The 17,654-nt window shown below is 38.0% G+C and overlaps 1 protein-coding gene across 5 annotated transcripts in view; it reads right to left on the reverse strand.

Annotated features, from left to right (window-relative positions):
• The window catches only part of ptpn13 (protein tyrosine phosphatase non-receptor type 13), a 254,936-nt gene that overhangs the window by 127,950 nt on the left and 109,332 nt on the right, over positions 1-17,654 (reverse strand). For all 5 annotated transcript variants that reach the window (XM_060825999.1, XM_060825982.1, XM_060825971.1 and 2 more), the window contains exons 14-19: positions 15,632-15,770; positions 14,024-14,176; positions 11,436-11,618; positions 10,399-10,561; positions 6,772-7,204; positions 320-429 (exon numbers count right to left, since the gene is read on the reverse strand). In XM_060825999.1, coding sequence (XP_060681982.1) covers positions 320-429; positions 6,772-7,204; positions 10,399-10,561; positions 11,436-11,618; positions 14,024-14,176; positions 15,632-15,770 — 1,181 coding nt within the window. The remainder of the gene's footprint in view (positions 1-319; positions 430-6,771; positions 7,205-10,398; positions 10,562-11,435; positions 11,619-14,023; positions 14,177-15,631; positions 15,771-17,654) is intronic.

The following is a 17,654-nucleotide window of genomic DNA, read 5'->3' on the forward strand; positions in this document are numbered from 1 at the left end:
AAATTAGTGTAAAATCTCTCAAATAGCACTAGCAAAACCTCCACAAAGGGTATGGAGTTGTACTCAGGTACAACCTTTCCAGACTGCGTAGGCTTCGTGCCCCTCAGAACTAGTCCCAATGAGACCTATAACTCCCAAACAAATCAATGCAAGTTACGTTATGATATAAATATTCAGGAGGAAACCCATTTGGGGTAGAAATACACAGCAACACTAAAGTATGAACGGTGTGTTACAAAACAAATTTCCTGCTCATGCAAAATGTTACAGTGCATATATAAATAAAATTAGCTCCTCTTTGATGTGTACTGTGTCTGACCTATTGCATATGCCTGGTTGGAGTCTTCAGTTGATGAAGAGTCAGACCCAGGATTTCTTCGGGCAGGGCTTCTGTGCAAGACAGCTTGAGACTTCTTTGGATTGATGACACTTGAAAATGACCATAAAATAAAAGCAATCAAACAACGATGTAAACGAAATTCGAGACTTAAAATATCTGACAGCGAGGTGAACCATACAAGACCTACTTGTAAACAACTTGTAATTGTTCACTTTTCACAATATTTAGTTAATATTCAATAGTTAATTTGCATCCAAGCATTAAAAACAAATCAATATTCCAGCATGAAGAAGCACAAACATACTTTAATAGTGAGCTTTCATAAAAATAGCATTCACTAATAGGGAAGAAGGAATTACATCGATCTTAAGTTTTCTTATGATGGGAAGGAGGAAGAGGAGATCAGGTGATTAAATAGTCAATGCCTTTCTGAAAGAAGCAAATCCATTTTTCTAACCTATTTAAACAGTAGATTTTGAACTTTAAATGTAATCACTGTTAACAAGCATGCAGTATCATCCTGAGAAAGTAGTAGTGGCAGCATGTTCCTTGAAATACTCCATTATTTTTGGGAAATCTTTCCAACATGATGAGGGAATGATGTTTTTGTCCCAGTAACAAAGGCTAAAGAAGCATTTGGAAGCCATGGGATTCCCAAGAACTTGCTTGGGAGATCTTACTCTTCTTGGCATTACAGGTCAGGAGACTATTATTTAGATAAATCTGATGAATTGCTGCAGTTCATGCAGTAGGTTGGACGTACTGCAGCCAGTGTATGGAGAAGTGTGTGGGCTTACAGCAATCCAATGACATCACTCTACTCAGTCACGTTTGATCGAGCCACGAACTTCCAAACACATATCCACCCCACTATGTAACAAATGAAAACCCCATTAAAGCAATAGTAGCAAAATGGACAGAAAAGAGACACCAGTGGTAAACGATAGTTTGTTAAACTGAAGAGGATTGATGTTTCCAAGGGTTCAATGTGAGGACCATGCTGCTTTTGATATTACATTAACATCTTCAACTTGGCATAAATCAGGATACAGGGCATGATTGTGAAATCTGAACTGACACAGCTCTGAAATACAGCAAACAGTAAGCAGGATAGTATTAGACTTTAAATGAACAGACAGACACACAACAGATGAAATTCAAAGCAGAAAATTACAAGGTGATACATTTTGGCAGCAAAAGTGAGGAGAGGTATTAGAAGCAAAAGCGTATACTTTTAATTAGAGGATGTAAGAAGCAAGAGATCTGGCTCTATTTATGGGCAACTTTCTGAAAGAGACAGGACAGGTCAACAAAGTAATAACTGCAGGTATAATGACATAATGGCTCAGTGGTCACGGTGTCAGGGATCTGGGTTTAATTCCAGCCTCGGGCGATTGTCTGTGTGGAGTTTGCACTTTCTCCCAGTGTCTGCGTGGATTTCCTCTGGATGCTCAGTTTCCTCCCATAGTCCAAAGGTGTGCAGGTTATAAGTGGATTCGACATGTTAAATTGCCCATTGTATCCAAAGACGTGTAGGTTAGGTGAATCAGCAATGGAATTTGCAGGGTTACAGGGATAAGGTGTGTGGGGGCGGTCTGTGGGGTGCTGTTCGAAGGGTTGATGTGGACTTGAAGGGCTGAATGGCCTGTTCCACATTGAAGGGATTCTATCCTTCTAAAGGATCTGGGTTTTATAACTGATAGCTTTTGGCTTGGAAGTAAGGAAGTGGTGCTACTTTGGTATATTGCCCTCAATTCTGGGTACCACATTTTAAGAAGAAGTTGAACTCTTTGGAGTGGCTGTAAAAGAGCTTTACCAGAACGGTTCCAGGAATGAGAGATTACAGTCATGTAGCCAGACTGCAGAAATTGATTATCAGTGAGCAAGAAATCAGATGGATATTTAGTAAAGCTATTTAAATATCACTTTGGATTTAGATGCAGTACATGTGATACTACAGACGAGACAATTGTTTCTCTCAGATAGTTAACATAGGGTCAACGAGTTACACGGCCTCTTGCTGTGTCATAACCATTCTACGATCGTTCTTTTTTAGATTAGATTAGATTACTTACAGTGTGGAGACAGGCCCTTCGGCCCAACAAGTCCACACCGACCCGCTGAAGAGTAACCCACCCAGACTCATTCCCCTACATTACCCCTTCACCTAACACTACAGCCAATTCACCTAACCTGCACATTTTTGGACTGTGGGAGGAAACCGGAGCACCCAGAGGAAACCCACGCAGACACGGGGAGAATATGCAAACTCCACACAGTCAGTCGCCTGAGGTGGGAATTGAACCCAGGTCTCTGGCGCTGTGAGGCAACAGTGCTAACCACTGTGCCACCGTGCCGCCCATGGCATGATAAACAGAAACTGTTTCAATAGTTAGAACTGGATAAATACTTCAAGAAGAACGAACTTGAAGGGATATGGAGAAACAGTGGGGGATTAGGACTAAATATCCTTTAAACAGTCTAATGTAGATTCAAACAGCGGAAAGGTCACTTTCTCTGCTGTATTGTTCTACAACTCTGTCTGGGATTGATTTTCATTCCTTCCAATGTTTGCAACTGTGTCCAGCAGGCAACCAAGCTTTCCATCTTATTAGAAAGATAGGATGTTGGGTTGGAGTGGAGGTTGGGTAGGTAAGGAGACAGCATTTCTGCCTTGTTTCTTTTTAAGCTACAGTCTGCATGTAATCACATGGCAAATGGGAAAGCGACAGAGCATTAAAGAGTGCACAATTCCAGTTATGTTGGCAGGAACCACATTCTGCTGACAAAATCTCATCCATGTTCTTCTTTTCAAGGTCTCTGCCCAAAGGCAAGTCGTGGGCAGTTACTTGCTCAAACATGGCTAAGTGCCATAATTTTATTTTACTAAATGGAGGGCAAAAAAGTAGCCTCTCCTTCTCTCAAGAGAAAAAATTTGCAAAATTCAAAGTGTTGATCTGAGCCACATCTTTCCAAATGAAATAACAGGATTCTAGAGTATGAGATACCACTAACTTACATAAAGAAATTATTTTAAAATTAAAATGGTAAACATATAAGGCTATACATTCATCCTCAAATGTTAAGAGGAGATAGTGGAGGTCCTGACCACAATACCTCAAGCATAACCAGATATAGAAGGTGTCCCAGAGGATTTTAAAAAGGAATAATTGGACAAAGTAGGTAGCAAAACGATGGTGAGTCTAACACCAGAAATAGATAAACTTTTAGAGGCCATAGACTTGATAATTAACTCTAGGATGATGGGCTGAAGAAATGTTAAAAACAGACGAACACAAAATTCCTTTCCCAAATATTACCACCATATGCAATCACTGCCATCTTATGATTTTGTGTTTGGTTGTTGCAATGGTCCTGCCATCAAGAAGTGAGACACTTCATTAAAACCTATTAATTATGTTCTCATAATGTAATTGGAGTTTGATTTAGATTCAATAGCTGCTATTTGAGTTTCACTGGATTTGAGAAATATGACAAGCTACTGGCTTAAGAAAACAAATTTTTCTTACAACATGCCTCCTGGGTCAAAAATAGTCCATCCAGCCTCTGAAATAACACCATCTCCTTCTGTCAACTGTAGCCTGTCTCTCACCCCATCACGATCAGTGGGCCTTACTCTCCTAAATTCCAATCTGTAATTCCTTCCTTAAGTAGTTTCTTACTCCCACTCAACTCCAAGTCCCATTCATTCATCATGCCTATGTTCACTGACCTACACCATCCCCTATCCTGCCAAGGCCTCTGACTTGAAGTTATCTTTGTACATAAATATCCTTGGCCTTGCTCCTCTCCAAGTCTGTACACCAATTAGCTTCCATTCTCCCTGCATCCAATTCTGGACTCGCAAGCATGTCCTTACTTTGCACCATCCCTGGTTGTACCTTGAACCATCAACATTCCACATTCAGTAGAATAGAGCCATTAGTCAAACCATCCCTGGAATACGGTGTACAGATTTAGACTCTTTCATACGGAAGGGTACATTTGCACCAAAAAGAATGCAATGAGAGTTAATTTGTCAGATCCCGGAGGTGAAAGAATTAACTTAAAGATGAGATCAAGTAGATCAAGCCCATATTTCTTTGAATGTAGAATGGTTGTAAACTTTTAGATTCCTCTATTCCAGATCTGCGGGTGGGTGCTCAGTTGTTGAGTATAGTCAAGAAAAAGATTAATGTACTTGGAAACTAAGGAAATTAATGAGGAAGAGAAAGTGGAGTTGAGCTAGAAGATCTACTTTGACCTGTAAATAGTGGAGTGGGTTCAAAGAGCTTAACTTTGCTTCTTTTCCCAAGTTACCTTCCAGCCTAACTTCTTTTCCTCTCTCGTACACACACTTTTATTCTCACAATGGCCTCATTATGAACCCTCCTGGGTCTCATGCATCACAGAGATAGTGCTAAACCAATACACATCAGTGTAGAGACAAGGGTAACATGAACAGTACAGACCGCTGCACATGTCCAGCTGTAGGTTATATGCTTAACCTGTGGGTATTTGTGTTTAATACCTACAGGCTGCACCTAATAAAGTACACAAGTAACTCGATGTGTTACCTGTTAAATTTATCTCACATTAGAAAGGGGTTAACTGTCCATCTTTTGCAATAATAAAGTTCCCAGAGCTTAATTAGCTGCACGTGCACAAATTTGCATTTTCCCAATTTAGAAAGGTTCGAAGTAGATGTCATCGCTGTAACGTCACACTCGTAACCACTCAAACCTGAACTCCTTTGAAAACTTTACTTTCAGAATGACCTCAATCGCATAAAGAAGCCACATAGGAAAGTCACAAAATGGATACCAAAAACATAAGCCATTAGCTATATGGAAATTTCAGAAAAACTGGGATTATTTTCATTATAGCAGAATAGGTAAAGAGAATGTTTGACAGGATATTCAAAATTATGAACAGGGTTTAAAGGTTGTAATCTAGATTGATCAGTCAGTGCCAAGCATTAAGTAGCAAAGGTTATAGAAATTGGGAAATTTGGGATCTCGAAAATTCTCATCGATCAACAGTTTCAGAATTATGGCTTCCTACTTTGAGTCCTGAGTTAAGTGTGAGTGCTCCAAGTGATGGATTACAGTCACAACTGACCAACTGACAACATTCAAATAACTATGCCGTAAGTGGTGAAAAAGAACCATAATCTCCCTTTTCATTATCTGAATAAAAATGGCAGCGGTTGACTCTGGAAGTTGAAAAAAAAATGAGATGTGCAGGTCATTATATAGACAAGCCCTGATGATTTTAGCATAAAATAAAATTGCTAAGTTCTGCAGAACCAATCAAGAATCAGCAGAATTTCAGGATATATTAAAGATTCATAAAAAGATTCAGGGTATACAAGCGATTCAAAAAAGATTAAAGACACATATGTGCAGAAGTGATTAAAAAAAAGTGAACATTTCAGTGAGGAAAGATAAAGTGATAGACTCAAATGCATTCCCGTACAGATCTAAGTGACTGCAGAACTGTTTAGCAAGTACAATGATAATGTGATGTCAGCGATAAATTAGAAAGATATAAAGTCTTCTCAGAAGAGGGATTGCAATTTTTTTTTCTATTTACTGCTCTAATTTGCTTTAGGAATAAGGGAGATAATGGACATTCCCCTTTTCAACGCCTAATCTGAGACTGTGACAATATTTCTAGACTCCTCCAACCAGAGGAAACATCCTCCCAGTATTTACCTAATCAAGCCCCTTATGAATTATAAATGTTTCAGTTCAAGCACCTTTCATTCTTCTAAGTGCATACTTCCTTAATATATTTATATACACATATATAGAAAGTATGCACAAGTGCATATACTTTTCTGTGTGCAATTAATGTTGGAGCAACCAGAGAAAAGCAACCAGTGTACTTTTGTCAGAGGAGCCCAGATTCAGAGACCTAATTTAAAGAAATCAAAATAGGTTAGGTAGGTAATTACTTCTCTTATTGAACTCCTGGGTAATTGCAGTAAAAGTTTTCAGAATTCTGTTTAAAGCCAAAATATTATCTCAAACTGCAGCTTTGTTCCACCATGGTGTTTGCCTAGAGTATTAAAACGTGCAATCCGCATAACATTTGATGAGAGGACTTAACAAGAGCTAACAGATTCTCCAAAGATAAACAAAAATGTTAACACACTCTCTGTCTTGGCATTTATTTCTCCCATAATGCTCTACAGCAACATAGGGCATTATTTTTTATGTTTCTGTATTGCTTGAAAGCAACTTTTTTTTAAATTATGCATGAAGACAATGACATTACGGGGCAGCAAGCTCAGACTCATAATTTTAGATTTTCACACCTTTGGTAAAGTAGCTTTGGTCATTTGTTTCTGATATTACAAACTAATTTCATTGTTAAAAGCATGCCATATAAGATAAAGATAACTCCCAAGAGGTAAAAGAACATACCTGTTTTTAATTCGTCGCTCACTTCCCACTATGGACTCAGTATCTGATCGATGGCATGAATGTTTTACTTTACGTTCAGTGTCCCCTTCCAGGAGATTTGAAGAACGAAACAACTGATAGCTAAAGTTGGGCGTACTTCTTCGTTTTGACTCGGAAACTTGTCGAAGATCATAGGAAGATTTGCTGAGGATTGGAGGATGTTGGTCCCACAAAGTACGATATATCTTGTCTTTTGAGATGTCGTATAAGGACTGGTTCAATGCTGCCTCCGACCTAGACATGCGTTTTAGGAGTTCAGAACGCATTAAGTGCGACTGATCAGTTAATCTGCTGTGTGCACTGGCGGCAAGACTAATACTACTATTCACCCTGCCCATGGAGAATAAACCTGCAGAATCGCCATTGTAGTTCAGGTTGCTGACAGACAAACTTTCTAAAGAGGCACAGGTGGGGAAAAAAAAAAGGAATTCAGTAAGTAGATTGTTATTACTGTCTTCCTAAGCTCCTCTTCCTCTCAAACTTCAACTCCATACTATACCCAGCAAAATAAGTGCATTGGACAAATCAGAAGTGATACTTCTAATGTTTATTTTTCCGTATGAGAAAGGCTTAGGTTTTTAGTTGAGATTGGGAATCAACCTAAGGAGAATTGCAGTTATAAACATACATCTAGTCTCTCATTGGTATGTTGAAGCTGTCACATATTGCAATATCTCACAAAGCATGCTAGTAACGCAGATAAAATCAAATTCTTTCCTCAGAGAGATCTGTAATTTGATACCTCAAATGAACCTCATTAGCAGTTTCGCCAATAAACTGTACACCTTTAAGCTAGAATAGAAATTGCAAAGGCACTGCCATTTTTTTTCAGTCTTTCTCGAAACCTGAGAGGTCCCAGAAAACTAGAAAATTGTAAATCTTACATACTTGTTCAAAAAGGGCTAAAAGGATAAGCCCAATGACTACAGGTCAGTCAGTTTAAGGCTGGGGGGGGTGGGGAAACTTAAAAAAAAACAATATCATTCAGTGCAAGGAGATGAAAGCTGTGAACTAAATATGCAGGAATATGTTACTTTCTGAAAGTATAGGTAAGATAGAGAGAGTGGTGAGGTAATGTTATTCGTATGGGATAGGATAAGTAGGAGACCAAAAAATGATCTTGAATTGGAAGAAGTAGAACAGAAATTAAATAAGGTTTAATGAGGGTGTGTAACAAAGGCATAATTAAACAGGGGTGATTTTAATCTTCATATAGATTGGAATAGTTAAGAGTAGAAGAGGAATCCATAAGGAAGAAACCAGAGTGCATTCGGGTCAGTTTCCTAGAACAAATGTGGATGCAAAAAGGGATCAAGGTTTAGTGGACAGCAAAGAGGGTTACCTCAGATTACAACAGGATCTTGATCAGATCGGCCAATGGACTGAGAAGTGCCAGTGGAGTTTAATTCAGATAAATGAGAGGTGCTGCTTTTGGGAAAGCAAATCTTAGCAAGACATATACACTTAATGGTAAGGTCCTAGGGAGTGTTGCTGAACAAAGAGACCTTGGAGTGCAGGTTCATAGCTCCTTGAAAATGGAATATCAGGTAGATAGGATAGTGAAGGCTGCATTCGGTATGCTTTCCTTTATTGGTCAGAGTATTGAGTACAGGAGTTGGGAGGTCATGTTGTGGCTGTACAGGACATTGGTTAGGCCACTGTTGGAATACTGAGTGCAATTCTGGTGTCCTTCCTATCGGAAAGATGTTGTGAAACTTGAAAGGGTTCAGAAAAGATTTACAAGGATGTTGCCAGGGTTGGAGGATCTGAGCTATAGGGAGAGGCTGAACAGGCTGGGACTGTTTTCGCTGGAGCAGAATAGGAGGCTGAGGAGTGACCTTATAGAGGTTTACAAAATCATGAGGGGCATGGATAGGATAAATAGACAAAGTATTAGCTTGGGGTGCGGGGAGAAGAGTCCAGAACTAGAGGGCATAGATTTAGGGTGAGAGAGGAAAGATATAAAAGAGACCTAAGGGGCAAATTTTAGGGTGGTGCGTGTATGAAATGAGCTGTCAGAGGAAGTGGTGGAGGTTAGTACAATTGCAACATTTAAAAAGCATTTGGATGGGTATATGAATAGGAAGGGTTTGGAGGGATATGGACTGGATGCTGGCAGGCAGGACTACATTGGGTTGGGATATCTGGTCGGCAAGGACGGATTGGACCAAAGTGTCTTGTTTCCATGCTGTACATCTCAATGACTCTAAACTATTTTGTATTTGGTGATCACAGGTTTAATAAATGATGTCAGAGTAAAAGATTCCCTCAGAAACAGTGATCATAAGATGGTCCGGTTTAGAATTCAGTCTGAAAGAGGGACTTACACCATAAACAGATGTACTTACATTAAATAAGGGTTATTACAAAGGACTGAGGACAGAGTGATGTCTAAGAAAACAGTTCATGACTCACAGCAAAGGCATATTAGAGTGAGGAAGAAGGATTCTAGGAAGGGGATAAGCCAACCATGTTTGAGCAGGGAAGTTAAAGATAGCATCAGATTGAAAAACAAACATCAATATGGCAAAACATTAGTGGTAACACAAAGAACTGGGCAAGTTTTAAAAACCAACAAAGGATAACCCAAAAAATAATAGATCGGAAGTAAATAAACTTTGAAGGAAAACTTGCAAGCAATACCAAGACACACAAACAGCAGGGGCTTGTTTAAATATATAAAAAAGGAAGGGAGGACCCAAAATGACCATAAGCCCCTTAGAGAATTAGGTTGTGGAATAATAATAATGAGGAACTAGAAAATGGCAGAGCAATTGAATAAATGCTGAGCACTATCTGATAATAGAAGACACGAACAGCATCCCAAAATCACTAAATAATCAAGGGGACAAAGAAAGAGTGGAAATAAATACAACAATCACCACTAGGGTAAAAGTAAGGACCTGAAAGAACTGCGGATCCTGGAGTCAGAAAGAAAAACAGAAATTGCTGGAAAAGATCAGGTCTGACCTGAACAGGTTCTGAGGAAGGGTCACTCGACCTGAAACGTTAACTCTGATTTCTCTTCACAGATGCTGCCAGACCTGCTAAGCTTGTTCAACAATTTCTATTTTTGTTTCTGATTTACAGCATCGGCAGTACTTTCAGTTTTTATTTAGGGCTCTTTTGGCGAGCCAGTGCAGGTACTGTTAGCTGCATAGCCTTCTTCTGCATTAGTAATGATTCGGTTTCTTTATGTACTAATTCATCATTGAATAATACAATACAAAAATAAAGTCTGGACTCGCACACCACAATCCCATTCAGCTCATTTACAAATAGTAAAATAATTCAACATCAGGGAACTTGGGTATGGCCTTTTCCACTCCTTTACACTGTGTTTTGTTCATGTATAAGCAATGGAACATGAATCTGGATCATAAGTCATTATTGGTATACTTTCAAGGACAATCTAATTAATAATAGAATGGATATATAGCGATAGTAATAAAAAGGAAATTACTTAAATCTCCATTTTAACATTTCACCTTCCCTCCAACCATTTAATTGCTACTATTAGGAAATGTACTGCTTTCCACAGAACCAGGCTCTACAAAATACATGGAAATCAATGGGTTATAGCCATACCAATTTCCTGTAGGTCCTGATTGTTCTTTCGTGCTCTCATCTGCAGTTGGAATTTGTGTTGGGATGAAGCCAGATGTATGAGATACTGACAGGTTTTGCTGCTATCTGTCTGAAACTGATGTTTTATACCATCTGAAGTGTTCTGTAATGTAATCTTCTTTCTCTGTATCAATCAAAATGACAATGCAGAGCTCGGAATAAACACAAGTGATGCATTTGATTGAGCAGAAACTGCTAACAGTATAAAGTAAACCTAATTTTAGTTCAATGCAAAACTCAACCATGTTTAAAGCTTATAATATTGACTACTTATGAAATGCTAGCAGGTTTAATTATCAACCTTACACACAGTTTTGATCATGTATAACCATATACTTAGTCTAAATATGTAATTTAGATCATAAAATTTTACAATTAATCCTTGCCCACCGATTTACTTTCTTACGTAAGAAAGACAAAGCATGTTTTAAAATTTTCACTTCCAAATAAATACAGGTTATCTTGAAAAAAAATTGCTCATTTGCTGTCAGATGGTTGGGATACTTTAGCAAAAGTAATTGTGACCATGGATAATAAGGAAAATAATACATAAGTCAATGATCACTCTTACTTAAATAAAGAGCAGGAAGCAAATTTCTAAAATTCCTGACGGACTTTGATGTCTTATAAATGGAATGAATTCAGTAACACAGAGAAACTAAATTGAGGACATAAAAGAAAGTTTATTCACAAATAATGATCCCAGTGCCTGAGTTAAAATGCGGCACCATTTAATTGTCCCTTGATGATTTCCACTTACTTGTTGCATTTTAACCAAAAAACATGTTCTTCCTGCAACTTAAAAAATCTGTACAAAATAAGACTTAAAGTTTTTTTTTCGTTTGTAGAGATCTCTGCCCAACATTTTTCAATCTTTTAAAAAAACTGACTATATATTTGAAGCTTAATTTAAGAAACAAATACTACAAAGCCAGAGTTAAATGACTTAAGCACAAAAAAAATTAAATAATATAGGACTGCAGCTGGAAAATACTTACAGTGAAGGCAATTTTTTTGGTATCTCTCCATGGAAACCGAAGGACTACTGTTTTGAGCCCATTCTGAATCTCATAAACCATTACACCTTTAGCACAAATACCCAGATTGATTCCTGTTAACGATTTCTTTTCTGGAAGAACCCGATGGAACAGCACCCCATACTCAGACAGCTTTTGACATATCTGAAAGCCAAATTAAATGAACAGAAAACTGATAAATATGTACATAGTCCAAAAAATATTTGACACTTTGACAGTAAATACCAAATACAGTAAGCTGATAAAAATCCCTTTATCAAAGTCATCAGTAGCTTGCGAGTTGTAGTGCCAAAGCACAAGTTTAAAATTTACCAGATCATCTCTGGGTAACCACTGTCATCTTGATTGAACATTCACTAGAAAGTGAGGACTGCAAATGCTGGAGATCACAGTTGAAGAGTGTGATGCTGGAAAAGCACAGCCGGTCAGGCAGCAGGAGAGTCAATTTTCAGTCTTGTACAGGTGTCTCTCAGAATGGTCACTAATACACTCAGTGACAACTGTTAGGGTACATACTAGCTAACATGTATGTGCATGTTTGTGATTGAAGCTCTAAAAAGGTAATTAACATTATAATTGCAAAATACAGGAGAACAGTATGGCACGCTTACCTTCACTGGTTGGGACATAGAGTATAAAAATTGGAAAGTTTAGTTAGGCCATATTTGGAATATTGGCAGTTTGATCGCCTCACTACCAGAAGGATGCTGAACATTTTCAGAAAGAGTTTACCAGGATGTTTCCTGGTTTGAAGGGTATTAATTAAGAACAGATATTGGACAAACATGGTTTGTTTTAACTTGAACTTTGGAGGCTATGGGGCAACTTGATAGGAGTTTATAATATTATGAGAGGCACGGATAGAATTGATAGTCTTTTTCCCAGGGTAGAAATGTCAATTATCGGTGGACATAGGTTTAAGGTAAAAAGGGGAAGTTTAAAGGAGATGTGAGAGTACACAGAAGGTGCTAAGTGTCTGGAACATGATGTTAAAGGAGGGGGTGGAAGCAGATACAATAACTACTTTTAAGAGGCATTGTGACAGATATATAATTAGGCAGGGAATAGAAGGATACAGACTGCATTGAGGCAGAATATTTTTAGTTTAGAAAGGAGTCATGTGTCTGTGCAGGTTTGGTGGGCTGAAAGGTCTGTTTTTATGCTGTACTGGCCTTTTTGGCTCTTTGTCCTATAATTTTCTTTGGATTGTTACGATTTCCTTAATAATACATCCCCACACTTTCATAGTGGCCGATTTTAGTCTGTAATGTTCTTTTATTTTTCCTGTCATTCCTATCTTAACAGCAGTGTTATATTTGCTAACTTTCAATTTGCTGGGGCCAATCTAGAATCTAGGGAATTTTCATAGCTGGGACACTGAACACTTCTGCAGCTAATTGCTTTTCTTTTTAAAACAGCTGTCAAAGTTCTTACAATCGCTTTTAAACTTCAGGCTAGATTGCTTTCATATTCTTACCATAAGACCATTGACATAGGAGCAGGAATTAACTCATTCAGCCCATCGAGTCTGCTCTGCCATTCAATGTATTTTCATCCTCTATGCTGGTTTCTAAAACATTCACAAACCTTAGACTTGCTATCTGGTACTTTAACTTACTGAGCTAATGAGACTTTATAATTTTAGTGGAATTGTTACATTAAATGTTTCCCACTCTTTGTTTATGCCCATGCCTTTTAGTCTATTTACCCAATCAATCCATACTCAGCTCACTCCTGATATTTTTGCAATTGGTTATGTTTAAGTTTGTGATAAGAACATATCATTTTCAAACCTGAGTTTTAATTATATTATGATCACTATATACTGGGAGGGGAACCGTAATTATCAATCATTTTTTATTCTGTGAATAAAAAGGACAGGTAAACAGTTGTACTATTTCATCCGTTTATCCAATTAGAAAGGAATCCAAAATTCATCTTTTGCATTATACAAAAGCCTCAAGAAATTACAAGCCGATAAGATGCGTACATTCAACGGTTTGGCTTTCCCCAATTTGCAAGATGCAAAGTGAACAACTTCACTGCATCTTTGAATTCATACCCACTCGGGAGTGCTCCAGATACTGTAGGGTTTAATTTGATGTGCATGCGTTAAGGAAATTAGTAACTGACTTTCAATGAATACTCCTCCTTGAATGTAAAGAAACAGTACATGTAAATTAGCTAATGATACTGAACTGGGGGGGGGGGGGGGGGGGGGGGTGCGGGGACAAGTTATATTTCTATATTCAAGAGTGCTCAAATACATGCACATAGTATACTGAACAATCTAAAGGAAGAAATTACTCTACAACTGAATTAATAATTTGATTTTATTGAACTGGTAAAACACGTATCAAATGACCTACAGATGTTGTTATATTCAATTGCTACCATCAACACAACGTTACATAAAAAACAGGTACAAAACTGATTGCTCTGCTCACTAGCTGAAATGACAGCCAGCTAATAGGGGAAGGATTGTTTTCTCCAACAATAATCAACAGAATGGTATTACTGTTTCCCAATCTGGAATTAAGATGGATTACCTTTAGAAACTCAAATTCAGATTCTGCTTCTGTCGCTCCGCTATATGTGCTGTGCAATTTGGGTAGCTCCTCCTTTACGTAAGATTCCTCCAAAGACTCTATCACTCCAATTGGTAAATAATGCTCAAGTCTGTAATAACTCATCCCGTGAAACTGTGTACAGAAGTAAAACATTAATTTTTTTTTGCTCAGACACAGCATTGACTTAGTACAGTTTATTTCTGGAAGTAACACCATGTGTTTTGTCTCACAACTGAAGGAGCAGATTTCTGTAAATTTTCTTGGGTATAAACCCAGTATGAAACAAACATATATAAACAAATCATAAAATCTCTGTTCCTTTTGTATCAGTGCCTCTGATGCAGATGCTGGAGATCAGAGTCAAAACGTGTGGTGCTGATAAAGCACAGCAGGTCAGACAACATCCTAGGAGCAGGTGAATCAATGTTTCCTGATGAAGAGCTTATGCCTGAAACGTTGATTCTCCTCCTTTCCGGATGCTGCCTGACCTGCTATGCTTTACCTATGCCACACTTTTTGACTTTTATTCCTGGCTGACAATTTATTGGAAGGAAAGCGGAGTGAGATTGCTAGTGTGCACATGTATGTCAAACATGTTAATCAATCAGTGGGAAGGACAAATGGGATTTTGAGGCTAAGTTGGCAAGGAGCAGCCTCTGTGCAGGGAGTTATTCAACTCCTCATTGGCTATGGTGCTCCTCTAATCTGCAACCACAGATGTTGACTGTCATTTCGATAATTACTAAAAACTTTCTGCTGACACCACAGGCAAAGTCTTATGCAGAGCTTCTACGGCCATGTTCATGAAATTGTGTAGAGACACTGATTAATATGTGAACATTACTGATTAAGTATTGAAGTTTACTGCCTTCTTGTTTTATTTTGGAGCCCCAAACAACTCTCAACCTCACAAAGTCCTTAAAATGATATAATCCCAGGAAAAAGTTCGGGAAGCTTTGTTTCAAATTAAGGTACTCCATTAACCCTTAATTTATTTTGAAAACTTCCTGTTTTTCACTTCCTGCTTTACCATTTGTAAGGTTTCTTCCGATTAATTAATTGTTGACATGGTTATTGCTCGGAGGTTGACAGGTGACAGATTGCCTGTAGAAAGCCTACAATTTTAACATTAAAATTAAAAATGCTGGAAGAATCTGATCTAGATTACCACTAAAACTTTGTGGGCAGTTGTTAGAGAACAGTGAGCTCAGTCTCTTTCAATGCTGACTACAAAATACAAGCTATTATCTTATTGCTCTTTTTAATTTTCAATATAATGTCGATGTGTAGAGCGCAATTTTCACATAACTTACCTGGTGGGAAACTGATGGGATCAGTTGCAATGCTGGTTTTGCTCTCAGTTCAAATACACAGATCATAATAACGAACAACCGAAAAAAATCCAGCATTCCGTCACATCCAGTCAGTTTCCTACCTTGCATCCTTCATTAAAATTGTTCATATAAAATCCTAAAAGCCACAAGCTGGGTGACAGTGCATTTTGAAACAAAAGCAAAACATTTTTGGGTTGGGATGTAGTTGCAGCTTATTTGGGACATTTCTGCTGAATAGTAGATAGATGCAGACCTCTGGTTGGTAGTCTCCAAATTCAGCCTGAAGAGCTAATGAAGCAAGCAGCATGGCCGTTTCATCATTGCAGTGCAACCTCTCTTCCAATATATCCCTCCTTAACTGCAAATAGTACTGATGCCTGGTCAGTGTATGTCTTCAATTAAAAATAAGAGAAATGCCAATAAGTGATTTATTTTCTTGAAACAAGAAACAATAAAAGTTATTATTGTAAAATATTAACACTGTGATTTTTTCATTCCAAAATTAAATGACAGCAGAATTGAGGTACACTACAAATCAAGTTCTGAATCTATCACAGATAATATGGAAGTTGTCTTCTCTGGATAAATATAAAGGAGTATATGAAACTAATTTGGGCAGTCTTCTTTTCAATTTCTACCAGTGTGCAAAGCTGCTATTATCTTGAATAAAGTGCCACATAATTATATATAAGAATGTTTGTCATAAATATACTCAAAGGGACCCAGTGATTATAGTGATTGAGTAGTGCAATGGGTTAGAAACCACCCTCCAATTTCAATCGGACTCCGACCCAGACATATGGAATGATAGTCTTCCCTTTCTGCTGAATACAAGATTCCTATCTGGATAGATTTTGTCATACTTAACCCATTACCTATCATGGTGAGACTGCATAAAACAGAACTGCTCAAAAGTCAGCATTATATTAGCAATCTTTGATGGGGAGACCACGAGGAATGACATTTAGACATATCAAATAAAATCATCAGCACTGTGCTACGTCTGGGACAGATTTAGGAAAATTTTCATCTTAACCTTTACATTGTTGCTTTCAATCTGTAAGCGAAAGTAATCGAAAGCAAATATCCTGCACGACACTTTGACAAGCACAAGTATAAAAAAAAATTTAAAACTTATATAGATATCAAATGAGTTTTATTTTAGGGATTAGGTGCTGTGAGTGAGAGGAGAGACAGGATTTTACTGCTCTCATAACTAAATATCATAGTGCCACTAAAAAAATCCTGCAGGCTTCATTTGTTCTAAAGTTTTCATCACCAACAGCTCTCAGAAGATGACAATATTTCACTGAACAGCAGGGGGTGCAACAGACTGCGATTGGTCACAATGGAGAAGCTGTAACTGTGGTCGCCACATTTGGCAGCTACGCTTTTTGAAGTTTTCTCACCTTAAAAGTAATTATTTTTAACCTGAAGTTAATGTAGATCACCATAATATCAAACTGGAAATTAAACTACTGGTAGTAAATCCATTTAGAATGAACAAAAACAGCAACAGTGAAATAACCATGATATAATATTAGCCATTTCAATGTAAAACATCTAAATTTAAGGTTTTATATTTTCCTCCCAAAGGGCTAATAGTTTCACCCCCAAATGCAAAATCTAAATTTGGGAGGTGGGGTGGATATGAGAAACGATTCCAAATATGACAGCTGATTAACTGTGGAGAGTTTAGAATAATAAGAGACCAAGAGAATCATTACACCTGCGTCAGCTCTTTGACTAAAATTATCCCAATTTCTTTTTCCATAGGCTTCCAAATCTTTCCCCTGTCGAGTATTTATTCAATTCTCCTATACAATTTATTCTTGAATTTGCTTCCGTCAGGTTTACATGCAGTGCACTCTATATTCTGAATAATTTTCTTTCCTCATGTTATCATTAGTTTCATTAAGACCCACTGCCTTAAAGTCTGTGCCCTCTGCCCCTGGAAAAACAATTTTCCTTATTAGCTTTAGATTCTGAATCATTCTGTAGTTAAGCTTAGCAGTGTCTTTGTCCTGCAGAAAGCAGGGTGATTCAGGGTGGCCACCTCGACCCCCCCCATTGCCTTGGAATTCACCCTGGAGAGTACCCAAATCACCACTGAGAGATCCCCATGGGCACTGCAACTCAGGGAAATGCTGCCTGTGAACAGAACTGTGAGAATCTCTCTCCTGCGTTTGTAGCTGATGGGCTCAGTAAATGGGGAGACAAGCAACTCGTGAACATATCGTGTAATTTTCTCAGGATGAAGGTCCTGCACAGTGTGA

This window comes from Hemiscyllium ocellatum, chromosome 1 (genome assembly GCF_020745735.1).
Source record: "Hemiscyllium ocellatum isolate sHemOce1 chromosome 1, sHemOce1.pat.X.cur, whole genome shotgun sequence".
Taxonomy (NCBI): domain Eukaryota; kingdom Metazoa; phylum Chordata; class Chondrichthyes; order Orectolobiformes; family Hemiscylliidae; genus Hemiscyllium; species Hemiscyllium ocellatum.